Source organism: Brassica oleracea, chromosome C8 (assembly GCF_000695525.1).
Source record: "Brassica oleracea var. oleracea cultivar TO1000 chromosome C8, BOL, whole genome shotgun sequence".
NCBI lineage: Eukaryota > Viridiplantae > Streptophyta > Magnoliopsida > Brassicales > Brassicaceae > Brassica > Brassica oleracea.
In genome coordinates, this window is record NC_027755.1 from 34,482,117 (window position 1) to 34,503,457 (window position 21,341).

Consider the following 21,341-nt stretch of genomic DNA (forward strand, 5'->3'; position numbering starts at 1 on the left):
ATGGCATTGATATGCTTTAAGAGCTTAAAATGGTGTTCATGTTGTTTTCTTTTACAAAAAATTGATCTCAAACTCGATGTGTTATTTGTGGTTTGTAATATTTTGGATTCGGAAGCATTGGGTTGTGGGTAATTTTTTGTGTATATTATAAGAGTAATTATTTTTATGTTGAAATCATAGTCTTTCGACATGCTATTGGAATAGAAGTGATGATTATTTGAAGTTGCATTTCATTAAAAGTATAATGTTATATATAATGCGAAGAAGGTAGTAAACCAAAGCTAATCAAAGTAAGAAAACATTAAAACTGGAAAGTGTGAATTAAGTAGTGGTCGATGAGTGTAGGCACTTGTTAGTCACCGTAAAACCAACTCCAATAACTTCTCTATTTGTTTATAGTAATAACAATCACTGCATCGATTTTCTATATTATTTAGATGACACTTTTTTGGTGGCATTATAAAGATCATATTAGTTCCATAAAACTTCTTTTTCAATATAGAGATGTCGCACTTGGTATGAAGATATATTATTTTATTAATTTAAGTTGTTGGTTAGGTTGTTTTTAAGTAATTTTTTGTATTGAACTTTTGCTTCCATGGCATCATCATGATTGAGTTGTTATGTCATTTGCAGTTGAGTAATTTGTATTTAACAATTAATGTATATGACTCTTTTTGAGGTTCTCGCCAGCCGTAAGACTCGAATAATTTTCCAAAAAAAAATCTCAACTTTGGCGAGAAATTGGCAATCCAAACATTAGCCATCGAATTGGAAATTTTATCCCTGGGATTCATCGGTCTGATTTCTTAAGTTTATTGTTGGGTGATACTCGGTTATGGGAAAATAAGCTCTATTGTTTGTTAGGAACAAATATGAGCATATATGGACCATTTTTTGCTTGGTCTTACTCTTAAGCATAAGATTTCAAATTACGTGGGAACAGATTCAAAATGGTTTCTATGTTCCATTCTAGATCAGCTACCAAGATGTTTTTTCTGTCAAGATTTGGAGGATCGATTGGTATAAATTAGTTTCTTTGAAGAGATCCGAAGCTGCATTCGAACTAAGTTATATATTTTTTGTTCTATAAATTTTCCTCAAACAACTAACATACTTTTTGAAAAAAAACCCTGAAATACATACTATTTGGATTCTCATTATCGAAGTACTAAAACTTTTACATGGTTTGCAGATATTTTAATCCTATTTATAGCGTAAACTATGTATTTCTTATGCACATTTCTGTATTTTTTTATTAGTCAAAGATTGTTGTAAAGAAATTTTCATTTTTAATAATTTTATTTTTTTAAATTTTATTTATATAGGTTAGGAAAATATTTACAACCAAATAAATGCGAATAAAATCACTTATAAGATTGCAACAAAACATAGAATCCTACGCTTTGACATATCAACACTTACCATCAATTAACATCGTTCATTTTCTGTTATTTACTTGATTCATTTTGTTTTATATAAAATTTGATTCTCTAATAAAATATGAGCAGGTATGAGTAGGATGCGTTTATGAGAAAAATAAAAGTTGCTTAGAATATCTTCTAAGCCTCATGCTATATGATGACGTGGCGCAAGGAAAAGAGAGATAACTCACCTTTATTATAATAAATATACACATGATAGTAAAATTATTTTTCTAGTTATCTATCTATTTTCTGTAAGTTGGTTACTGGGCTTAGTAAATAACCAAATACTACATTTTCCATGTTTCACAAGTCATCTTTTGTTTTAGATTAATTTTATAAAAACATTTAGACAGTTATTATTTTATAAATTTCTAATTAATGGTTGACCAAAAACATTATAAAGAAACTTCTAAAATATTCCTTATAAATCTGTTTTTACAAAATATTTGATGGATCGGTTTTTACAAAAGATTTAATTTCGTGTAAATTTTCATTTATGTTAAGTTAGGTGTGAATATGATTATATTGTCTACACCAAATTTCAATTATTTAAATAATTATGTTCGAATTTTTAGTATTTTTGTCATTTTAATCCTGAATTGTAAGTTTTTTTATAGTGTTTTAGGTTTTATATATCAGATTCGATCAGAAGAGAATGAGATATAGTTTTCTATTACCATTGTATCCTGGGTTTTTTGTGAGGATTTATAAAATAGCGGGGGAATGAGGTTTTTCTGATCTTATTTTCTTATTTGTTTTTTCTTTAACCTGGAACGTATGAGATATAACTGATGTGGGAAACTATTTTCCAAGGTTTCTTTATCGATCTTTGATTTTGTGATATTGGAGAAGTATCTGCGGGTGGGTTTTTTTTTTTTGATGAAATTTCATATTTATTAATCTATCAAAAAGAATAATATTTACAATGTCATGACTATGACTATAAATCAAAGACCTATTAGTTACAATGTGTGCTCAAACCACTTTCGAAGACCCTGCCAATTTGTGACCAGTCTTATACCTAAGTGAGGTTATTCTATTTCTCATAGTCTTTGCCATCTACTAAGCCTGCTGCTGTAGTAGTACCTGGAAATCAAAAGCATTTAGTGTGGCCGACAGATCAAGAGAGAAAGAGAGAAGAATATATAAATGTACCCTGAAGATTCATCAAAGACATAATCAGATTCCAGGGCTTTAGCTCTAGCTATGAGCAACCACAAGATCAGGCTATAGAGAATCAATGGGTTTGTTGAAGGGATCCACATGCTAAACTTGAGAAATAATGTGTTCAACGCTACTGTCAAGAAGATGATGCAAATAGTGAGTACTTGAATAACATGCCAAGTGGCTTGCAGTGGATGCCACTCGTCTTTGTCCCAACGAACAGGTGTGAACTGCCACAGTGTCCTTTTCACCTATAAAGAAGTTAAAACTCTCATCAAACACACAACAGCTAGGACCATGTGTATGCATCTTGAGCTTGAACAAAACCTTACTTGCCAATAAGGTTAGGCTGGCGGCTAATGACAACCCACTCATATGTTGGACCATCAAAATCAGCGTATTGTACACATTCCAGCCCAAATCCTTACCAACATCAAAATAATATAAAACGTTAGTCAGCTCTATATAACAATTAGATCGAAGACATTTTTTTCAGGTTTCTCTTTTCCTGCCTCAACATTGTGTGCAGTTGATGCGACTATGACTGGAAGATAAAACCATCAAGGAAACAAAGGAAGATAATCATAAATTAATAAAATAAGTAACAATAGTTATAGCAATTCTCAAGCAAGATCGTGAACAGATATCTACATTTGCTTGTAATGAATAACCTTCTCTTTGGTACAAACGGTTCCAAAATCATAAGCACATTCTCAGCTGTTAGTGCATTTTATGGTGGTGCGTTCTCACCTTACTGATCCGAAAAGTGTGAATAATATCAGAAACACATCCAACTTTAGTTTGAAATACAGACGTAAGTTGAAAGTAAATGCAATACCTAAAGATGATTTATAAGAGTAAACAACTTGTTGGTTAATATATAAGTTCAGAAGATGATTTAGAAATAACAGGCAAGAAACCAAACCTCTTGTTCAGAACATTTAGCCTTAAGCAAAGCATTTTTGCAAGTAACCTCGTGGTGCAAAGCTTTCACCTGAAACATATCCATTCTTAAACAAAGAAGTGAAGAACTGACAAAACATATGAGCATAGAGCAGTAAGTTCTGGTTGCACCTTGTTTCTAGCAAAATTTATCTCATGTATAAAAATGAATGGTTTTCTTTGGTGCATCGGACCCTGAATTAAACCAAGACATGTGTGCAAACTGTGTATTGCTCCATGTACAACTGGTATCTGCTTACTCAATTGTTTTACTTTTTTATTGATTAAAGACAATACTTTTACATCTCCTGATCTCAAATAAAACCAAAATCAAATCCAGTCAATTTATTTAAGACAATGAGATCGCAAGTTAGAGACATTCAAATCCAGAATGAGATGTCAACCTTCATCAGCCGGCCACTCGGTGCTAAACCGGTTTCTTGAAGATTAAGCTCATCTTTTGAGTTTGAGAGTTAGTGATATCATAGAAACTCTGTCTCATCTTGTGACCAAATGAAGATCTTTTCATCACTCTCTCCTATTTTTTATTCAAGAAGTAAAGACTCAAGTTTCAAAACTGAAACAAACCCAAGAAGTACTTAACTAAAAGAAATTAAAAAGAAAAATTTATTCAAAGAATTATTAGTTATATACAAAAAAATTAGAAACTCCTCTTTTACTGATCTAAGATTAAAGAGAAAAAACTTTAATCTGAATTTCCGAACCTCATGTCGTCAGGGACATCTTAGTTGGCTTGAGCCGAAAGACTACATGTTGTTTGCCAGGCGCTCCGATCGTAGTGGCTAATAACACGGTCAACTGTTTAGAAAGTTTTGAATTATTAGCAACAGAAGAAGGAACAAAAAACTTAGATTGGATCAACGGTCTTGTAATTGTAAAGATCTCCAGAAACTACAGAATCTTGAAGAAAATAAAGAGTCTTACCATGAGATTCAAATCAAGAAGGAAAAATCCGAAGTCAATCTCTATGATGCAAACATGAAGAACACTGAAGAACATGTATCCTTGGATTTGAGCGAATACTTGGTACATTTCGTTGTCGTACGTGCGTTAGGATCTGTGGCAGAAATAAAGCGTGAATCAGATCTCGGCTTTGGCTGAAATTTTCCACTTATACATTAAAGATGAAGCGGTAGGAAAAACTGAATTGTAAGGTATATGAAGAGATCGAAACGCTTGGCTTTCTGGTTTCGTAGGCAGCTAATAGGAGATCGGAAAAAGAAGTAGCAAACAGTCGGTGATGTTTTTCTTTTTTAAAGCTACGGACACGTGTCAGCGTTTCCTTCCTCTACTTAATGACGTGGCACTCTAAGGAGAGAGGAAACACTACTTTATATAATTAGATATCTTGTAATGAAAGTGTAATGAAAGCCTTCTCATTCTCTTGTTCTTCCTTCTCTTTCTACAAGTCCCTTCTCCTTCAAGTTCGTTTTAACTTCTTTTTTTTTTTTTTTTTTTTTTTTATAATCCAGGGGTTCCCCACTTACGTGGGTCATTCCCCACTTACGTGGATCATTCCCCTGGGCCCGGTTAGGCAGCGGTCCACTTCACCCAGGAGGGCTGTACCTGGGCTGGGGACAAGGCCCAACACCCAATACCGCATTTGGTGACAGAATGGACAGTTTGCCTCCGCCTGGCGTCGAACTCGTGAGCATGACAATTAGCCCACAGGGTTCTTACCAAGTGAGCTACCTCATCCCGTCAGTTCGTTTTAACTTCAAGCTATCTTTTTTTGCTTTCTACGTTTCTTTGCCTTCAAGTTCCAAAGTCTGTTTTTATTCAGAAAGCATTTGTATCTTCATGGCATCACACGCCATCTACTAAATCTTCATCCACAGTCACACGAAGTTCAGTCGCATACAACAAAAACAATTTTCACCTCATGATTTCTTCTTCTCAAAACAATTGTCCGGGATCAATTGATGATACACTTGACCAAATCTTTGATCAACACTTTGATCAATCTTTTGAGATTTTTTTTTTTGTTTTTAAGAATCCCCTAAATAAGAGACTCATTGAGCACAAAATCAAGGTGTTTCTTAACTAAGGTTCTTAATTACATTTAATTAATAAAATAATCATTAAAAGACTCTAAGTGGGATTGTGGGTTAATCATGCTCTAACCATGCTCTAAATCCATGACTAATATATATATCAAAACAAATATAAAAAAGAAAGGAGTACATTGAACAAGAGTTTTTGAAACCACAAAGAGAGCTTTAAACAAAAGCATCTCGCCGTCTTCCAAAATGTTATAAAATCATAGCGGCCCTTAGCACAAGCCAAAGAAGCCCATGCTTACGGCCGATTTATTTATCAACATTATTCCGGCCACATTTAAAAAAAAACTGCCTTAGCCTGGTAGTATATAAACTTTAGGAAATGGTCTTTGTTTGAGCAATCCGAGTTTGAGTCTCCTATACTACATATTTTCTTCTCTGTCTTTTTAGAAAGTGGCCACATTTTTTTTTTTTGCTTCAAGCCTTATAAAACCTAGGACGGGCTTTGGTCATAGAATACTGTCTCCTTCCTGTCTTTGGTTCTTGAACTCGACACCTGGCCTATCTTCTTTTACCTGGAGAGATTATGCCGGTTGAGCTACCAGAGCCTGATAACATATTGGTCTTGTTCTTCATTTAACACATAGATATTCCCAGATGCATAACAACAAATTCACAAATTGCAAATCATTCTCTCAATTTCAAATATAGCATATGATTCAACCATATCTTAGAAGATAAATGCAAACAAACAATCAAACGTATATCATACACCACAACAGATCTGCTGTTTTTTTTTTAGAGGTCGTTTAAAGATACCACATAGCACAAGTGCTACTTATGTGTTGTATTCTTGAAGAATCTTAACCCCTTTGCCTAGAGGATTTTCAGAATACCAATAATATCAAAATTAATCTAGCTTTTTTCCAGTCATGTCTCGGGTCCAGGAAATTTTTATCTCTTGTGAAGTTGTTTCCACTCCTTTTGAAACTTTCAAAGCAGAGCATTATTTACAGCAGTAAGTCATGATCCAGAGAGAATCATATATGTAGTCAGACCTAATCTTTTTTTTTTTTGACATCATGTAGTGAGACCTAATCCATCAACAAGTTTCAGACACTCACCTTGAAATCCCATGTGCCGTAAAGGAGAGAGAAAGTGTGTTTGAATTGATAATTGATCAATTAGGTTTATCAATCAGGAAAATTTCAGTTAGGATCTTTCACAAAAAAAAATGCATTTAGATATGAAATAGAAAACATGCATTTAGTGAATGTTAAAAACAGAAGAATTTTTAAAAACGACTCTGCTGGGGATCGAACCCAGAATCTCTGGTTTCGTAGACCAGCGCCTTATCCATTGGGCCACAGAGTCTTTGTTGTTAAGTAGTGACATTAAATATATTTAACTTTTGTATAAAGTGGAAACCTACTTAAAATGGTCAACAAAAATGGTTCACCCCAGACTCTGGTCAAGAGGCGGAGAAGAAGGAGAAGCGTTCGTAGAGAGACAAACAAAAGACGTACAATTTTTATGGAAATTCTTTTTCTCTTCATCCTCTTATTTCGCGTTCCTACAAAATTAAACAAAGTGAGAAATTTAAGAGGCATACGACCAAAAACAAAAAGAACAGAAAATCCATCTTCAGACCACACGAACGTCTCTCTCTCTCTCTCTCTTTCTTTCGATTTCTTCCTTTCAAGTTTTTCGTGAACCTTGATAAATCTTGAAGGTGGGAAAGAGAGAAGGAGAGACACAAGAAGATGTGGATGGCAAAGAGCAATAGCGTGGGAATCAAGGAAGGTGGAGGATCCACTGGTGTTGTGGCTGTTGCTATAGACAAAGACAAAAGTAGCCAACACGCTCTTAAATGGGCCGTTGATCATTTATTGCAGCGAGGCCAATCTGTTATTCTTGTCCATGTCAAGCTTCGTCCTTCCCCTCTAAACAATGCCTCTTCTCTTCATGCTTCCTCCGCAAGTAAACAAAATAAACCCCTTTCTTTTTTCTTTTTTCTTTTTTCCTTTGTTCTGTTTCTGATGGTTTGTGTTTTTGATTCAGAGATGAGCCAAGATTCTTCATTGGTATGCAGAGATCCAGAAGGTGCATCCAAGGAGATATTCCTTCCTTTCCGTTGCTTCTGCACGCGCAAAGATGTGAGTTTCTTGGTTTAGATTCTTCTTTGGTGTTTCCTTTGTTATTATTGTAAGCTAATGAGAATTGTCTATATAGATACAATGCCAAGATGTGTTGCTTGAGGAGTATGATGTAGCCAAAGCATTAGTAGAATATGCAAACCAAGCCGCCATTGAGGTTTTGGTGGTTGGTTCCTCCAACAAAGGTGGCTTTCTCAGGTAGAAAAATTATTCAGTTTATTTCCATTACTTCATCACTTGTTGAATCTTGATTCTTCATTTAATGGTGGTGTTACTTTGAGATGCAGGTTCAACAAGCCTGCAGATGTCCCAGGGACCATAACGAAAACCGCGCCTGATTTCTGCACAGTTTATGTCATATTCAAAGGAAAGATTTCAACAATGAGATCAGCTTCTCGTTCTGCACCAAACATTTCTCCTCTCCGCACTCCTATTCAACCACCTAGCTTAAGGCCACCTCAGCCTGTGCCTTCTACTGCCACCAACATGCGAGGTTTGTAATGATTTAAACTCAAAAGAAAACTTCACTTGTTGGTTTTCACCTTAAAAGTTGCTGTTGTGTTTCATCTTCCTTTCTGCAGCTGATAGAAGGTCTTTCGAGACTCAACAACGCAGGTCTACCGAAGATCGCAGGTCTATCGAAGATCAGCAGCGCAGGTCCATGGAGGATCAGCAGCGCAGGTCCATGGAGGATCTGCAACGCAGGTCTATGGAGGATCAGTCAGATTCCTTCAGGTACATTTTCTCTTTTGTTTTGGTCTTGAAAACTCATAGCCTTAGAAACTAAAACTCCATGGATGAATGACAAAAAAAAAAAAAACAGATCTCCTTTTACTAGAAGAGGCAATGGGAGGTCCTATGGTGAACTATCTGTTCCGGAATCAGACATATCATTTGTCAGCTCCGGTAGAGCCAGCATTGACCGTATCTTCCCTAATCTATATGACAATAGTGATCCAAACCGAACTCCTCCAAGGCTGTCTAATTACTCTGACATGGACTATGGTCCTAGCTTAGAGTCCTCCAACTATGGAAGGAGATCACTTGATGTAAGCTCACCTACTGATCTTTCAAATGGCTCCTTTGAGAGTGAAAGATTTTCATCCGCTTCTGCAATGGTAAGACCTTACAAATCTTTTTGTTTAATATATACATAACATAGCTAGAGTTATTGAAATATTGACAAATCACCAAAAAAGCAGGATGATGTAGAGTCTGAAATGAGGAGGCTGAAACTTGAACTGAAGCAGACAATGGAAATGTATAGTACAGCTTGCAAAGAAGCTCTTACAGCAAAACAGAAGGTAATGTTTCTTACAGGGCCTGGTATGCCTGGGCGTTCGGGTCGGGTTTTTGGGATTTCAGTTCTTTTTTATAACACCTCATAGGTTCCATTCTAGTAAATTTGCAAGTACGAGTCGGGTTCGGATATAACACATCGGGTTCGGATCGGTTTTGTATCACATCATAGAACTCAAAAAGTAATCATATATCATTCGGATTCGGGTTATATCGGATCGGTACGGATATACCCGAAATAAAATATAAAATTTAAAATTAAAACATAAGAAATATATATTTATTTATATATAATTAAGTATTTAAGGTAGTTATTTAAGTTTTAAACACTTATTGTTAGATAACATATCAAAATAAATATGAAATTGAATATTTGAAGTATATATTCATGTTTCATATAATTATATTGTATATTGTTTTGGACATTTGGATCGGTTTCTTCGGATATTTTTCGGATTTTTTGGGTTTTTCGGGTTTCCCGTTCGGGTTCGGTTAATAACACTTCGAGTTCGGATATGTTTTGTACCACCTTACAAGACCCATTCGGATATTTTTTACACTTCGGACTGGATATGGATCGGGTTTTTCGGTTCGGGTTCGGTTTGGATTTCGGGTTACGGATATTATGCCCAGGTCTAGGGCCTGCCCTGAGATTTAGGGTAAAGATGGTTTATTAAAAATTTCAACTAATTTTTTTTCTTATAATTTGGGACCTTAAATTTTTTTTTTTGATCTATATGTCTATGTAATTTTTTTAAAAAAATTGAGGTTTAAAGCCAATGTTTCATCCGGCTTTGTCCAGGACCTGTCCTGGTTTATAGCTTCTGGTTTTGTTCCTTAACCTGTTGGAAATTGCAGGCAACGGAGCTTCAGCGTTGGAAGTTAGAAGAAGAGAGGAAACTAGAAGAGGCAAGACTCGCAGAGGAAGCAGCATTGGCCATCGCAGAGAAAGAGAAAGCAAAATCAAAAGCAGCAATGGAGGCAGCAGAAGCAGCTCAGAGGATAGCTGAACTAGAATCAAAGAAGAGAGTCAACGCGGAGATGAAAGCTCTCAAGGAGTCTGACGAGAAAACAAAGGCCCTCAACGCCTTAGCAAACTCAGATGTAAGGTACAGGAAGTACTCCATCGAAGAGATCGAGCACGCCACAGAGTTCTTCGCTGAGAAATACAAAATCGGTGAAGGCGGTTACGGTCCCGTGTACAAATGCTATCTCGACCACACGCCAGTGGCTGTTAAAATCCTTCGAGCCGACGCAGCGCAAGGGATGTCTCAGTTTCAGCAAGAGATTGAGGTGTTGAGCTGCATTAGGCACCCTAACATGGTTCTACTTCTTGGAGCTTGCCCTGAGGGTGGATGTTTGGTCTACGAGTTCATGGCCAACGGGAGCTTAGAGGATCGTCTCTTCAGATTAGGCAACAGCCCGCCTCTCTCCTGGCAGATGAGGTTCAGAATCGCTGCGGAGATAGGCACCGGACTCCTGTTCTTGCACCAGGCTAAACCGGAGCCTCTGGTCCACCGCGATCTCAAACCGGGAAACATCTTGCTAGACCGTAACTTCGTCAGCAAGATATCTGACGTCGGTTTGGCGAGATTAGTCCCGCCTTCGGTTGCAGACACCGTGACGCAGTACCGCATGACTTCAACAGCTGGCACCTTCTGTTACATTGATCCTGAGTATCAGCAGACAGGGATGCTGGGTGTGAAATCTGATATCTACTCGCTCGGCATTATCTTCCTGCAGCTGATCACGGCGAAACCGCCGATGGGTTTGACTCATTACGCGGAGAGAGCACTTGAGAAAGGGACTCTGTCGGATTTACTCGATCCGGCGGTTCCGGACTGGCCGGTTGAAGACACTGCAGAGTTTGCTAAGCTAGCGCTGCAATGCGCGGAGCTGAGGAGAAAGGACAGACCTGATCTTGCTAAAGTGATATTGCCGGTGCTGAACAGATTAAGAACACTTGCTGATGAATCAACACAGTCTCTACTTGTCATCAACAGCCCCGGACCGTCTCCTAACAGTAGCCAAACTTCTGTGAAACTGGTGAGAACTACTCATTATTTTTGAAGTCCCTGGACCATCTGAATATTCATTAGTATGACTCTTTTGCTTATGTCTTCTCTTTCACTGTATAATTTCAGGAACAAATGAGTGGTGCTTCTATCTCTGTGCCTCAATAATATTTGATCTACACACAACAAGAGGCAACTATACAGGATTCAGATGCAACTTGGAGTGTCATATACAATTTTAACTTTAAGTAGACAAAAAAACTCAAATAAAGAACTTGCATGCTCCTAGTATAAGGAGATGCAGTAGAGTTCTGTCTTTCCCTTGTAGAGAAAGTGTTTTGAAATGTACAGATAAAATTCTTATAATCTAACTAACCATATATTCAAGATATTAAACTCATTAAGCAAAACAAACTTAATGCTCTTATGAAGCAATTTCAGTGGTCTTGAATTGCTTTTCAGTTTACGCAGGTTAAAGTTTTTATTGATAGATCACGTAATGTAAGAGAATCTTGTAAAATATCAGATGCCCAAAAAAATAATTTAGTGTAAATTCAATTCAAAACAACAACAAAAATAGCCGCAAAATTGTTATCTATCTTAACGAGAGAAAAAATGAGAAGAAAACAAGAAGCTAGAACTCTTGAATCTCAAAGAGGACCACAAAAATTAATCCCAACCAGCGGCTGGAACCGCTGCCGGAGGTGGCACAGCTGTGTCCCAACCATCTGCAGCTGGAGCAGCTGTGAAAACAAAAACATTTGAACACTGACATCAGATTCAGATTAAGCAATACAAAAGCCAAAGCTTAGATCTTGTCAGAAAACTTAATTACCACTGATTGGCTGCTGAGCTTCTCCTGTCCACGAAGCATCAGGAATCCCAGCAGTGGTCCATTGGTCTCCACCGGAAACTCCATATTCAGGTGCAGCAAAATCTGCTTGAGGAGCAGCTTCTTCATCTTCAAGTTGCTTAGCCTCCTCAGGCTCTCTGTAAAAGAACAGATCCATCTATACAAAACAAAACATACCAAACATGAATAACCAAAACAAATTATCTACTTCACAAAAAGACAAATAAATATTACTCTTACCATGACATCCCACTTCTGTCCAGGACGGATGGTTCCACGCATCTGAAGGACCATGCGAGCAAGAATCCAAAAGAGACAACCAATGCTGTGCTTTCCCTTGTTGTTAGCAGGGATCCCAATGTCGACAAATCTCATGGGAGAGTCTGTGTCACAAAAGGCAATGATGGGAATGTTCCCCAAAGCACCTTCCTTGATTGGCTGCAAACAAAGACACTAAACTCTCAACAAACAAGACATTGACCAATAAGTTACTACATTAGGGACAACGAACTCATTTTTTACCTGATGGTCAGTCCTAGGGTCAGTAAGAATGAGCAACCTAGGCTCACTGAAGGAAGTCTGCATCTGATTGGTGAAAGTGCCAGGAGTGTGCCTTCCAGCGATAGCATTAGCACCAGTGTATTGCGCAAACTTGAGAACAGCTCTCTGACCATATGGTCTAGCAGATTGAACGATAATGTCCTGTGGGTTCTCAATAGCTACGATGACACGAGCAGCCATGTACAACTTCTCTAATGTTTTTCCTAGGTCGAGGATATTTATACCTGACAAAACGAAACCGAGAAAGTTCAGAGAGTAGTAACGTAACCGCCGCGCAATACACAGTAACTACTACAAATCTCTCAAAAACCCTAACGCAATCATCAATGAGCAAAAGATGATGAGGTGAGAGTTACCATCGTTGCGTCTCTTGTAGACGTAACGTTCCATCTAGTAATTGCAGTTTTTGGTTCCGAGGTGAACCTCAGAGGCAATCATCATTCGGATGTCGGATTCTTTCTGGGAGAGCTGTACGTTTGTCGCCATATTGTTACTCTCTTCTTCTTATTCTCCGGGAAGCTGGACTTATAGCCGAGAGTAATGTGCTGAGTAGATTCAGTAACGACGACGAAACTAAGAGTATAAAGGAGAGTTAGTTAACTCGAAACCCTAAATGTTGACGGCACCACAAATAGGGCTGGGCAAAAAAACCGAACCGAATCCGATCCGAAAAAATAGTACCGAGCCCGAACCGAAATTGATTAAATATCCAAACGGGTTCAAAATTTTGGTATCTAAATAACCGAATCGGAACCTGACCCGAACTGAAGTATTTCGAGTAGCCGAATATATCCGAAATAGATTTATATACCTAAATATATTAATTATTTTTAGATTTAATGTATACTAAAAACGTCCAAAATATATAAGATACTTTTAATTTGTCTAAAATATTTGAAAATATATACAAATAGTCAAAAATAAATGTCTAAAATAGCTAAAATATACTCAAAACACAAAAAAATACTTGAAATATCTATTGATTCTCTATCAAAATATTGAAACCAAACCAATTTATATGTAAAGTTTACGTATTTTAACATATGTTATTCAAATTTACATGTGATATTTTATTTTATTAATAGATTTTGAGGAATTTCAAGTATATAATGAATTTTAAAATTTTAAAAATCACTTAAATGGGTTATCCAAACCCGAACCGAACTCGCAAATATCCGAACCGAAATTTAGAAATATTCGAATGAGACTAAAATCTTTGACTCCGAAAACCCGAAACCCGAATAGACCCGAACACCCGAATGGGTATCCGGAGGCCCACCCCTAACCACAAACCCTTATTTCTACAAAGTCTATTTTGCCCTTGGTTATCCTATAAATATGAAATGCGGCCGGTTAATTTTAATTTTTTAACACTGCAGAACTTAACTTCCAATACAGTAGCAAAGTATCATATACTAACGAACCACAACAAATCCGCTCAGGAAGAGACCAGACTAGAGACATGCGAGCCCAAAGACCAGAATAAGCTTTCTACCCACTATATCTTTCCATGAGTTTATCTATTGGCTCATGCCATCACCTTCTGCTCATAAACAAAAAGAATTCATGTTCATGAAGCATATCGACAAGTTTATCGCTTGGCTCTGCCATGCGCCTTCTAGACCATATGACTCCTATCAACAGTTAGGCCACATGTCCACCATGACACGCGCCACTTAGGTCATCTGCCACAAAACAGATTCGTAGACCATTTTAATGCGAATCCAAAGACCATGAGTCCATAAAGATTACCTTATCATGTATGGTCTCCTAAGGAAGAGGAGGTAGAGGTTAAAGAGATCAAAACAACCCTATGTGGATCGTCATGAAAAACGTCTCTCACCGGATGTTCTCTTGGGAAGGATGTGGTTTCATAACAAGTGCAACTGAAAACAAAATCGTCTACACGCAAATGCCCTATTGTGTAATAACTTTAAAGAAGTAAAAGTATTCATGGAAGCAAATATGACAAAAGAGCTCCCAAACTGCTATAACTTTAAGTTCAAGCTTGGGGTGGATGCAGATGTTAAATTTGTTTATCCATAATTACTGGATAAATGTACCATATGCTCTAAAATGGGGATATCAGATTCCACCCTAAGGTTTTCAATGGCTTGTGAGAGATTCTCAAATGAGAACTTATTCTTGCTTTCTGTCCAACTTTTTCTCTCTTTATTCTAGAGATGGTACTGAACCGTATAAATATGTTTCCTAAAGAAAATGGATATGATTGGCTGTGAAATATAGTTTGTGTTTGACCTAGGTATCTGATTTTTTGCTACTTTCTTAATTAACCCATTTGCTATTACTGCATTGTGCAATTGCTTTATATATTTGATACCTATTACTACATATTAGCATTTTTAAGGTAAGTTGTTTTCAAAATTATCGGGCTTAATGAGGGTATTAAAAGTGATGCAACAAAGATCACCTTTCTTTTATATCCAGATCGATATCACAGTAATTAGATCTTCTACTTTTACTTGTTTAATACTTGCACTAAATGCTATGTTGTTCACGCTTTGAAACATATCTGGCTTTTAAAATAACGGATAGAAAAGTTTGTTCTATACAACATAGGTTGTGAAGTTTGTTCTATACAACATAGGTTGTGATTTTGGGAAATGGATATAGAAAAGATTGAGAATCCTCATCTCTTTTTAAAACCTTCTGTCATCCATGTATACTGTTTCGTAAACTCAAAATCAAGAACAAGCTAGGGTTTCAAAGTCTTAAGGTAGACCAAAGAAACAAGATGGAGATCACGTGAATAAAATATAGTGGGGCTATTTGGTCGATGAATGAGTATAAAAAAGTCTATAACTCCATATGTAACGACCGAGTTTCAATATTGTTTTCTCATAAACAAAAGGTAGTTTACTTGAACCATGTCTAGATAATTAGAAAAACTAGATATTTGAAAGAGCCACAGTTAGAAACTGGGGCGACATTTTCGGAATCCCTCTAACTTTCTGGATGACGTTTCTGAAACTCTCATTAAGCATCAGTTTTTTCAGGACTTTGCAATTCCTTAAAAAGAGCATTGGTAGTTTCATCTCACTTAATGTTCCTTCGACCCTGATTGGTGTCCTCAGTCCAACAAACTGGAGAGATGATTGGAAACATTGCGGCACAAATGAAAGTTCAATCTCTTCTGGCTCTGGAAAAGAGTCAAATTCCTGATAATATAACCAAATAAATATAATAATTAATACGTATATATATATCTCATGAGTGTGATAACAAGAGCACATACAATGACACTTACCAAGTCAAGTGACTGTAGATTTGGACAGCAGCCAAGAAAAGTTAGCAACAGTTTCCACGATGTTTCAAGGAACGAAGCATGCAAGTGAGACATATTAGCAAATTGAGGTAGCAGTTCCCATTCGCAGTTATCATGGATCATCTATATAACAAGAAAGAACAAAGAAGACTATATATACAAGCTAAAGCTATTTAATCAACCAATATTTAATTGACGATGAATAATGTGTACCTCCAGCGTTCTGGAAGAGATGATCATTTCACGGACTGTGGATAACTTGGTCAGAAAATCAATGATCATAGCTCCAAATGAATCATTATCCTCCACTTTAAAGATAAAATCAATGTCCACCTTTGCAAAGGGACCAATATTGTCAATTACCAACCTTTTAGATTGGTAATCAGTGATACTCATAAACTCAAGTCTTGGAGCATCAATCACAACAGTAGGATCACCTTCGTCTTCAGTTTCCTCACTACGCATAGATTTTAATTTGAAGCTTTTTAGCGACTTTGAGCTCACAATTACAACTCCGAGTTCATCACCATCATCCGTGACTATGGTTAACTCTTCAAGAACCGAACATCTTGAAATGAAACCCCCAAGAAGCCACATTCCGTCAAATTTAACTGCCTCTAAATGCATAGTCTTGAGACGAGGCAAAGAAACAACCGCCGTCCGGGAAGCATCGAAAACTACACAATATAGATTTAAACTCACCAATGTCCTGCATGAATAGAGCGAGAGAGGCATCCTAACTAACTCTTCTTCAACATCCAACTCGTTGAGAATAGTTAGATGACAAACTCCACGATTAACCACATCATCAATCCTCGCCACAAAATCTTCATGAATGTGCTCATCAACATTGTAGACCAAATCAAATCTCTTTATGTCTTCTTCGCCAGACTCCAGGAAGTTATCGAAAAAATCCCCAAATTCGAAATCATCAGGAAACTTACTGGAGTCCAACTCCAAAGCAGGAACATGCAACCAGAGATGGGTCCACCGTTTAGACAAAGCGCTGGTCCGAACCGAATCTTCCGTAGAGAGGTACGATAGAATCTGACATAACAATGTATTGGGTAAACTGCTTATCCTATCTTCAGATGTACTTGTCCTCCTGTGAATCGACATGTCGCCAACCTAAACCCTAGATTTCACATAAAATACTTTTAAGAATCAATATAATATAATATAATATATACACCATAGAAATCATCTATCGCCCAAATCAGCCAACGATTAAACTTAAACCTAGAGAAACAAACATGGACTTTCTACGAACAAATTACCTTATGGCGATCTTAGAGGGGAGAAAGAGATGAAAGGAGCGTCTGACGAATATCTTCTTATCTTTCTTCGCTTTAACAAGACCCCTATGAGACCAACTTCAAAATGACAAGGGGTCGCGAAACGTCCCTTAAGAATCTCATTTGACCACGTTTCTCTTTTTTTTTAATGGTGATTTTTGTTACATTTAATTTAATGATTAGACTCTTTTTAATCAAAATAAATGAATGATATCAGTACTAATTTACAGCTATTAAAAACAAGACTTCACTAGAAATCAGTGTTTTGAAAACCAGATCGAACCGGCCAGTCGAACTGGTCGGATCGTGACTCAGTCTTCTAACCGGTTTCGAGTTGTACTAAAAACTGGATTTGAGTTAAACCGGTAAACCCGGTAAAAAACCGGCCAAACTCGGTAAAACCGGTGATCCGGTTCAATATTAAAATCCGGTTTTCTCAATTAAAATTAAAAAAAAAATTGCAAATTTATAAATATTTCATTTAAAATCATATTTTTAAAAGTATATTTCCAAATAAATTAGTTTTCATTATATTTTTATATATTTTTAAGTTTTTATTTATTTATGTATCAATTTTAGTTAGATTTTAGAAATGATATAAATTTTTATAAAAATAATTGTATATATATATATTTAATTATTTAAATTTGATTATAATTTAAAACCCGGTTGAACCGGTTAGACCGGTCCGACCATTGACCCAGTTACAATGCCGAGTCAATGTCCGGTCCGGTTTTCAAAACATTGCTAGAAAGTATTGATTGGTTTTTGTCAGTATTTGAAAATCCGACCGGACGAGTAGGTCGAACCGGTTGGACCATGACTCCATTTTCTAACCAGTTTTGAATCGTGCAAAAAATGATTTTGAGATAAACTGATAGACCCAGTCAAATTCGCTAAACCCAGTAAATCCGATTTTGTCAAATATTTACGGTAGATAAGTACACAAATCAAAATTTTAAAATGATTTAAAAAAAAGTCACATTATTATTTAATATCTATCTACATAACTAGTTTCATTATATTTTTACAAAAAAAATTATCATATTTATACATTATTTTTGGATTCTAACAATTATCTAAAGTTTTATAAAAATTAGCTATATGTTATATATATATATTTAAATTACAATAAAATCTAAAACCCAACTAAAGCGGCTAGATCGGTCCGATTTTAAAGACATTGGTTTTTATTAACTTTTGGTATTTTAATTAGTTAATTAATTAATGCGTGTAAAAAATTAAATGTTTTTTATATCAAAATGTCATTCTTATTTTGTTCACTCTATTTGAGTAATTATATCACTCATATAAAAGTTGGTATAGGAAACTATGCAAAAATATAACAACCAACAAAACAAATTTTTTATAAAAAGATCTTGCAGTCCTAACTTGAAAATCAACAATTTCATTATGGTCTCAAGGTATGTAAGAAATCTTGAAGGTTGAATTTTCTTTGTATCGGCTCTTATCTTTTTCAATTTTGTTAAAAAGTTTGGTCAAGCTTGAACCTTTTTAATCTTAGCTAATGAATTTTTTCGGTCCAAACCAAAGCTCTGATAGGTACAGTGATGTGATATATTTTTTTATTGTTAGAGTAAAGTTTCGACTTCCGAATGCAAAAAAAGACTATTTTCTTGGTTTCTTGTAAATAATTTTAATAAAAGAAAATAGTCACACATTTTTAACTTATAAATAAGTTAAAAAAAACAATTTTTTCATAAAATATATATAAACTGATTTTTTTTACAAAAGAAAAATTCAGAAATTTACATGAAAATCATTCTTAAATACATAAATAGTTTATTTGTTAGGTAACTACATGATAAATGTTCTCTAAATTTTTGTTTGTAATTAATCTTAGTCAAAAGCTTAAGTACTTAAAATATAGAACCTTTAGTGAATAGAAACAAATACATAAAACAACACAAAAATACTAAATAACCAAAACATGACAAACTTTACTACCAAATGTCCATCGTACGAAACAAAAGACTGCAATTAGAGGAACTAGAAAAACGTTAACTACCCACAACCGAATTAATTATTTCTAATTATGCCATGTTACTATATTTTTGATAGTTCAGAATGTTTTTAGAAGAAACTTGTGTACGTAAAGTCAATCATTTAAACTCTCCTCCATTGTTAACATGCAAAATATGCATCAAAAACTTACAATGGATAGTTCAAAAAAATTACAATGGATCTATCAAGATTTAAAATAATCGTCTGCATCAATCATGTGGACAATATGAAATCACACAAACAACAACAATAAATTGGGAATGCTCTTTATTTTTGCAGACTAGAGGGCATGATAGTTACTCTATATACTATATCCTATCTTAATCATTAACTAACAACCGAAAAAGAACAGGGGAAACCAATGAGAGAAACTACAACACAATGAGAGAAACGTTCAATTGTAGACAACACAAGCAATTTTGAAGAAGAGAAAACTTGACAAAGTCTTGAAATTTATGATCATCCAAATGATAAGAAATACATGTTAACACCGGATCCATATATTGTTCGGGTCAGCTAAGCAACCACAATACTTTCAATAAAGTAAAATGTTTCCAAAATACTTTCATACAGATTCTCGGTCCAAACTTTCAATCAACCACGATGTCTAGCCATTTACAAGACATACCTTCCATGTAAAATTTTCAAATAAATTTTGTGTTTAGTTATTTAAAATTCGAAAAATGAAATCATTTCATTTAAGAGTACAATCAAATGTTGTTGGGCGAATACGATCATGCAAGGAGTATAAAATAATTCAAATGAAAAAAATTGAGGGTGTTATATTCTTGCTTATGCATAAATACATACATGAAACAAATATAACAATAAAAATTGCAATGTTTTAATCTAAAACTTTCTCGCATGTTGACATTGATACCTCTTTGTATAGGATGACCAAGCGGCAGAGTTTAGATAATTGCAAACATCAAAGATCTAAAAACTCAAGTCATCTTAAAAGCATCTCCAAAAAAAAACTCTATTTTGAAGTTTTCAAAACTTTATATTTAAAGTTTAAAAGTGTTATTCACCAAAAGCAAAACTTCAAACTCAACTTCAAAATTATTTTTATTTTATAATATGGTCCTTATATTTCTCATAACTAATATAAATTCATAAAAAAATTATAAATAACTAGCACATATATAAACATATTACAAAATATTAATTAATAAAATATTATATTTTAAGCAAAACAACTTTATTAATAATAAACTTCAACCAAAATATCATATTACTCCATAAAGTGATTTTCGTATTCATTTAAGATCTACTAGTGCATTTCGAAGTAAAAACGACTCTCCTCATTTTTTAATTTGTAGATTAGAGATAAAAAATTGTTGAAATCATGTAATATTAATACTTGTAAATACATTAGATCAGAACAAAAAACATAAAATATTGCTAAAAGACTAACTTTTATCGATGATATTTATGCTCGTGAATAAATTCAATATGAACAAGAAATAATTGTACGAAAAGACATCATCAACAACAACAACCATCTTCAGTTACACAAACAAAAATTGGTCAATACTTGGTAATTTTGAAGGTTCCGGATCAAACTTACCTGACTATTAGTGGTGTTGTAATATTTAAATTTGTGTAATAGTTATGTTTTCGTATAATTTTTTTAAAAGCTTTTTTGTTAAGTTTCTTTTATATATTTTTGTTGTCTAAATCTAGTTTTAAATATTTTAAACTTTTATTTAATTTTATGTGTAAAACTTAGGGGGTGTTATTGGTTCATATATTTTAATGGATTTGAAAATACAAGTCAAATCTAGTGTTATTGGTTATGTGATTTTAAAATCAATATTCAAATTCATCGTTATTGGTTATATGATTTTAAAATCTATATTCAAATCAATTGTTATTGGTTTTATGATTTTAAAATAGATTTTAAAATCAGGTGTTATTCAATAATAATAATTTGTTTGAAGATTTGATTTAAAATTAGATTTGAATGGATTTATGAATGATTTTAAGTTAAAAATACAAAGGAGCAAATATTGAGTTGAACCTTGATATTTTGACAAATCTGTATTATTGGTTTTCCTAATATCTTTTCGGCACCAAGTTTCGTATATATGTATTTCATACGTTAATTATAACAAGAACTCACAAAGATATGATTATATTGTTAAATGGTAGTGTGCTTGTAACTTTTCCATTTAAAAACATCGAGCACTCATCACACTTTTGAAAGTTTTCTATTTTTCCAATTGTCCAATTTCTACATTTTCCTAGTTTTCTATTTCTATCGTAGTGGTCGGTCTATCATAGTTATATATAAT

At 34.8% G+C, this 21,341-nt stretch overlaps 2 protein-coding genes, 1 non-coding gene and 1 pseudogene across 3 annotated transcripts; 1 reads left to right on the forward strand and 3 right to left on the reverse strand.

Moving 5' to 3' along the window:
• Window positions 1-6,855: 6,855 nt before the first annotated feature.
• Window positions 6,856-6,928, reverse strand: TRNAR-ACG. Its single transcript has one exon. It is a non-coding gene; the product is annotated as a tRNA-Arg (tRNA).
• A 231-nt stretch (window positions 6,929-7,159) lies between these two features.
• LOC106311485 (U-box domain-containing protein 52-like) lies at window positions 7,160-11,430 on the forward strand. Its single transcript, XM_013748667.1, has 9 exons — window positions 7,160-7,534; window positions 7,616-7,710; window positions 7,787-7,908; window positions 7,998-8,203; window positions 8,292-8,445; window positions 8,534-8,828; window positions 8,913-9,014; window positions 9,868-11,055; window positions 11,154-11,430. Exons 1-9 carry the CDS (start codon window positions 7,318-7,320, stop codon window positions 11,190-11,192), a joined length of 2,418 nt encoding a protein of 805 aa, XP_013604121.1. The 5' UTR covers window positions 7,160-7,317; the 3' UTR covers window positions 11,193-11,430.
• A 181-nt stretch (window positions 11,431-11,611) lies between these two features.
• Window positions 11,612-12,927, reverse strand: LOC106311178 (annotated as a pseudogene).
• A 2,420-nt stretch (window positions 12,928-15,347) lies between these two features.
• On the reverse strand, window positions 15,348-17,082 carry LOC106311040 (F-box/FBD/LRR-repeat protein At1g80470-like). Its single transcript, XM_013748270.1, has 4 exons — window positions 17,002-17,082; window positions 15,938-16,859; window positions 15,707-15,847; window positions 15,348-15,617 (listed from the first exon to the last, which is right to left on the reverse strand). The coding sequence occupies exons 2-4, from the start codon at window positions 16,841-16,843 to the stop codon at window positions 15,348-15,350; spliced, it is 1,317 nt and encodes a 438-aa protein (XP_013603724.1). The 5' UTR covers window positions 16,844-16,859; window positions 17,002-17,082.
• Between the last annotated feature and the right edge of the window lie 4,259 nt (window positions 17,083-21,341).

Bases quoted from the DNA above. Each gene is read 5' to 3' on its own strand.
- LOC106311485 (XM_013748667.1), top strand. From the start codon at position 7,318: ATGTGGATGGCAAAGAGCAATAGCGTGGGAATCAAGGAAGGTGGAGGA. The intron at 8,446-8,533 runs GTACATTTTCTC...AAAAAAAAACAG, and splicing joins GATCAGTCAGATTCCTTCAG to ATCTCCTTTTACTAGAAGAG. The intron at 9,015-9,867 runs GTAATGTTTCTT...TGGAAATTGCAG, and splicing joins CTCTTACAGCAAAACAGAAG to GCAACGGAGCTTCAGCGTTG.
- LOC106311040 (XM_013748270.1), bottom strand. From the start codon at position 16,843: ATGTCGATTCACAGGAGGACAAGTACATCTGAAGATAGGATAAGCAGT. The intron at 15,848-15,937 runs GTACACATTATT...CTTGTTATATAG, and splicing joins TCTCTTCCAGAACGCTGGAG to ATGATCCATGATAACTGCGA. The intron at 15,618-15,706 runs GTAAGTGTCATT...TTATATTATCAG, and splicing joins ATCTACAGTCACTTGACTTG to GAATTTGACTCTTTTCCAGA.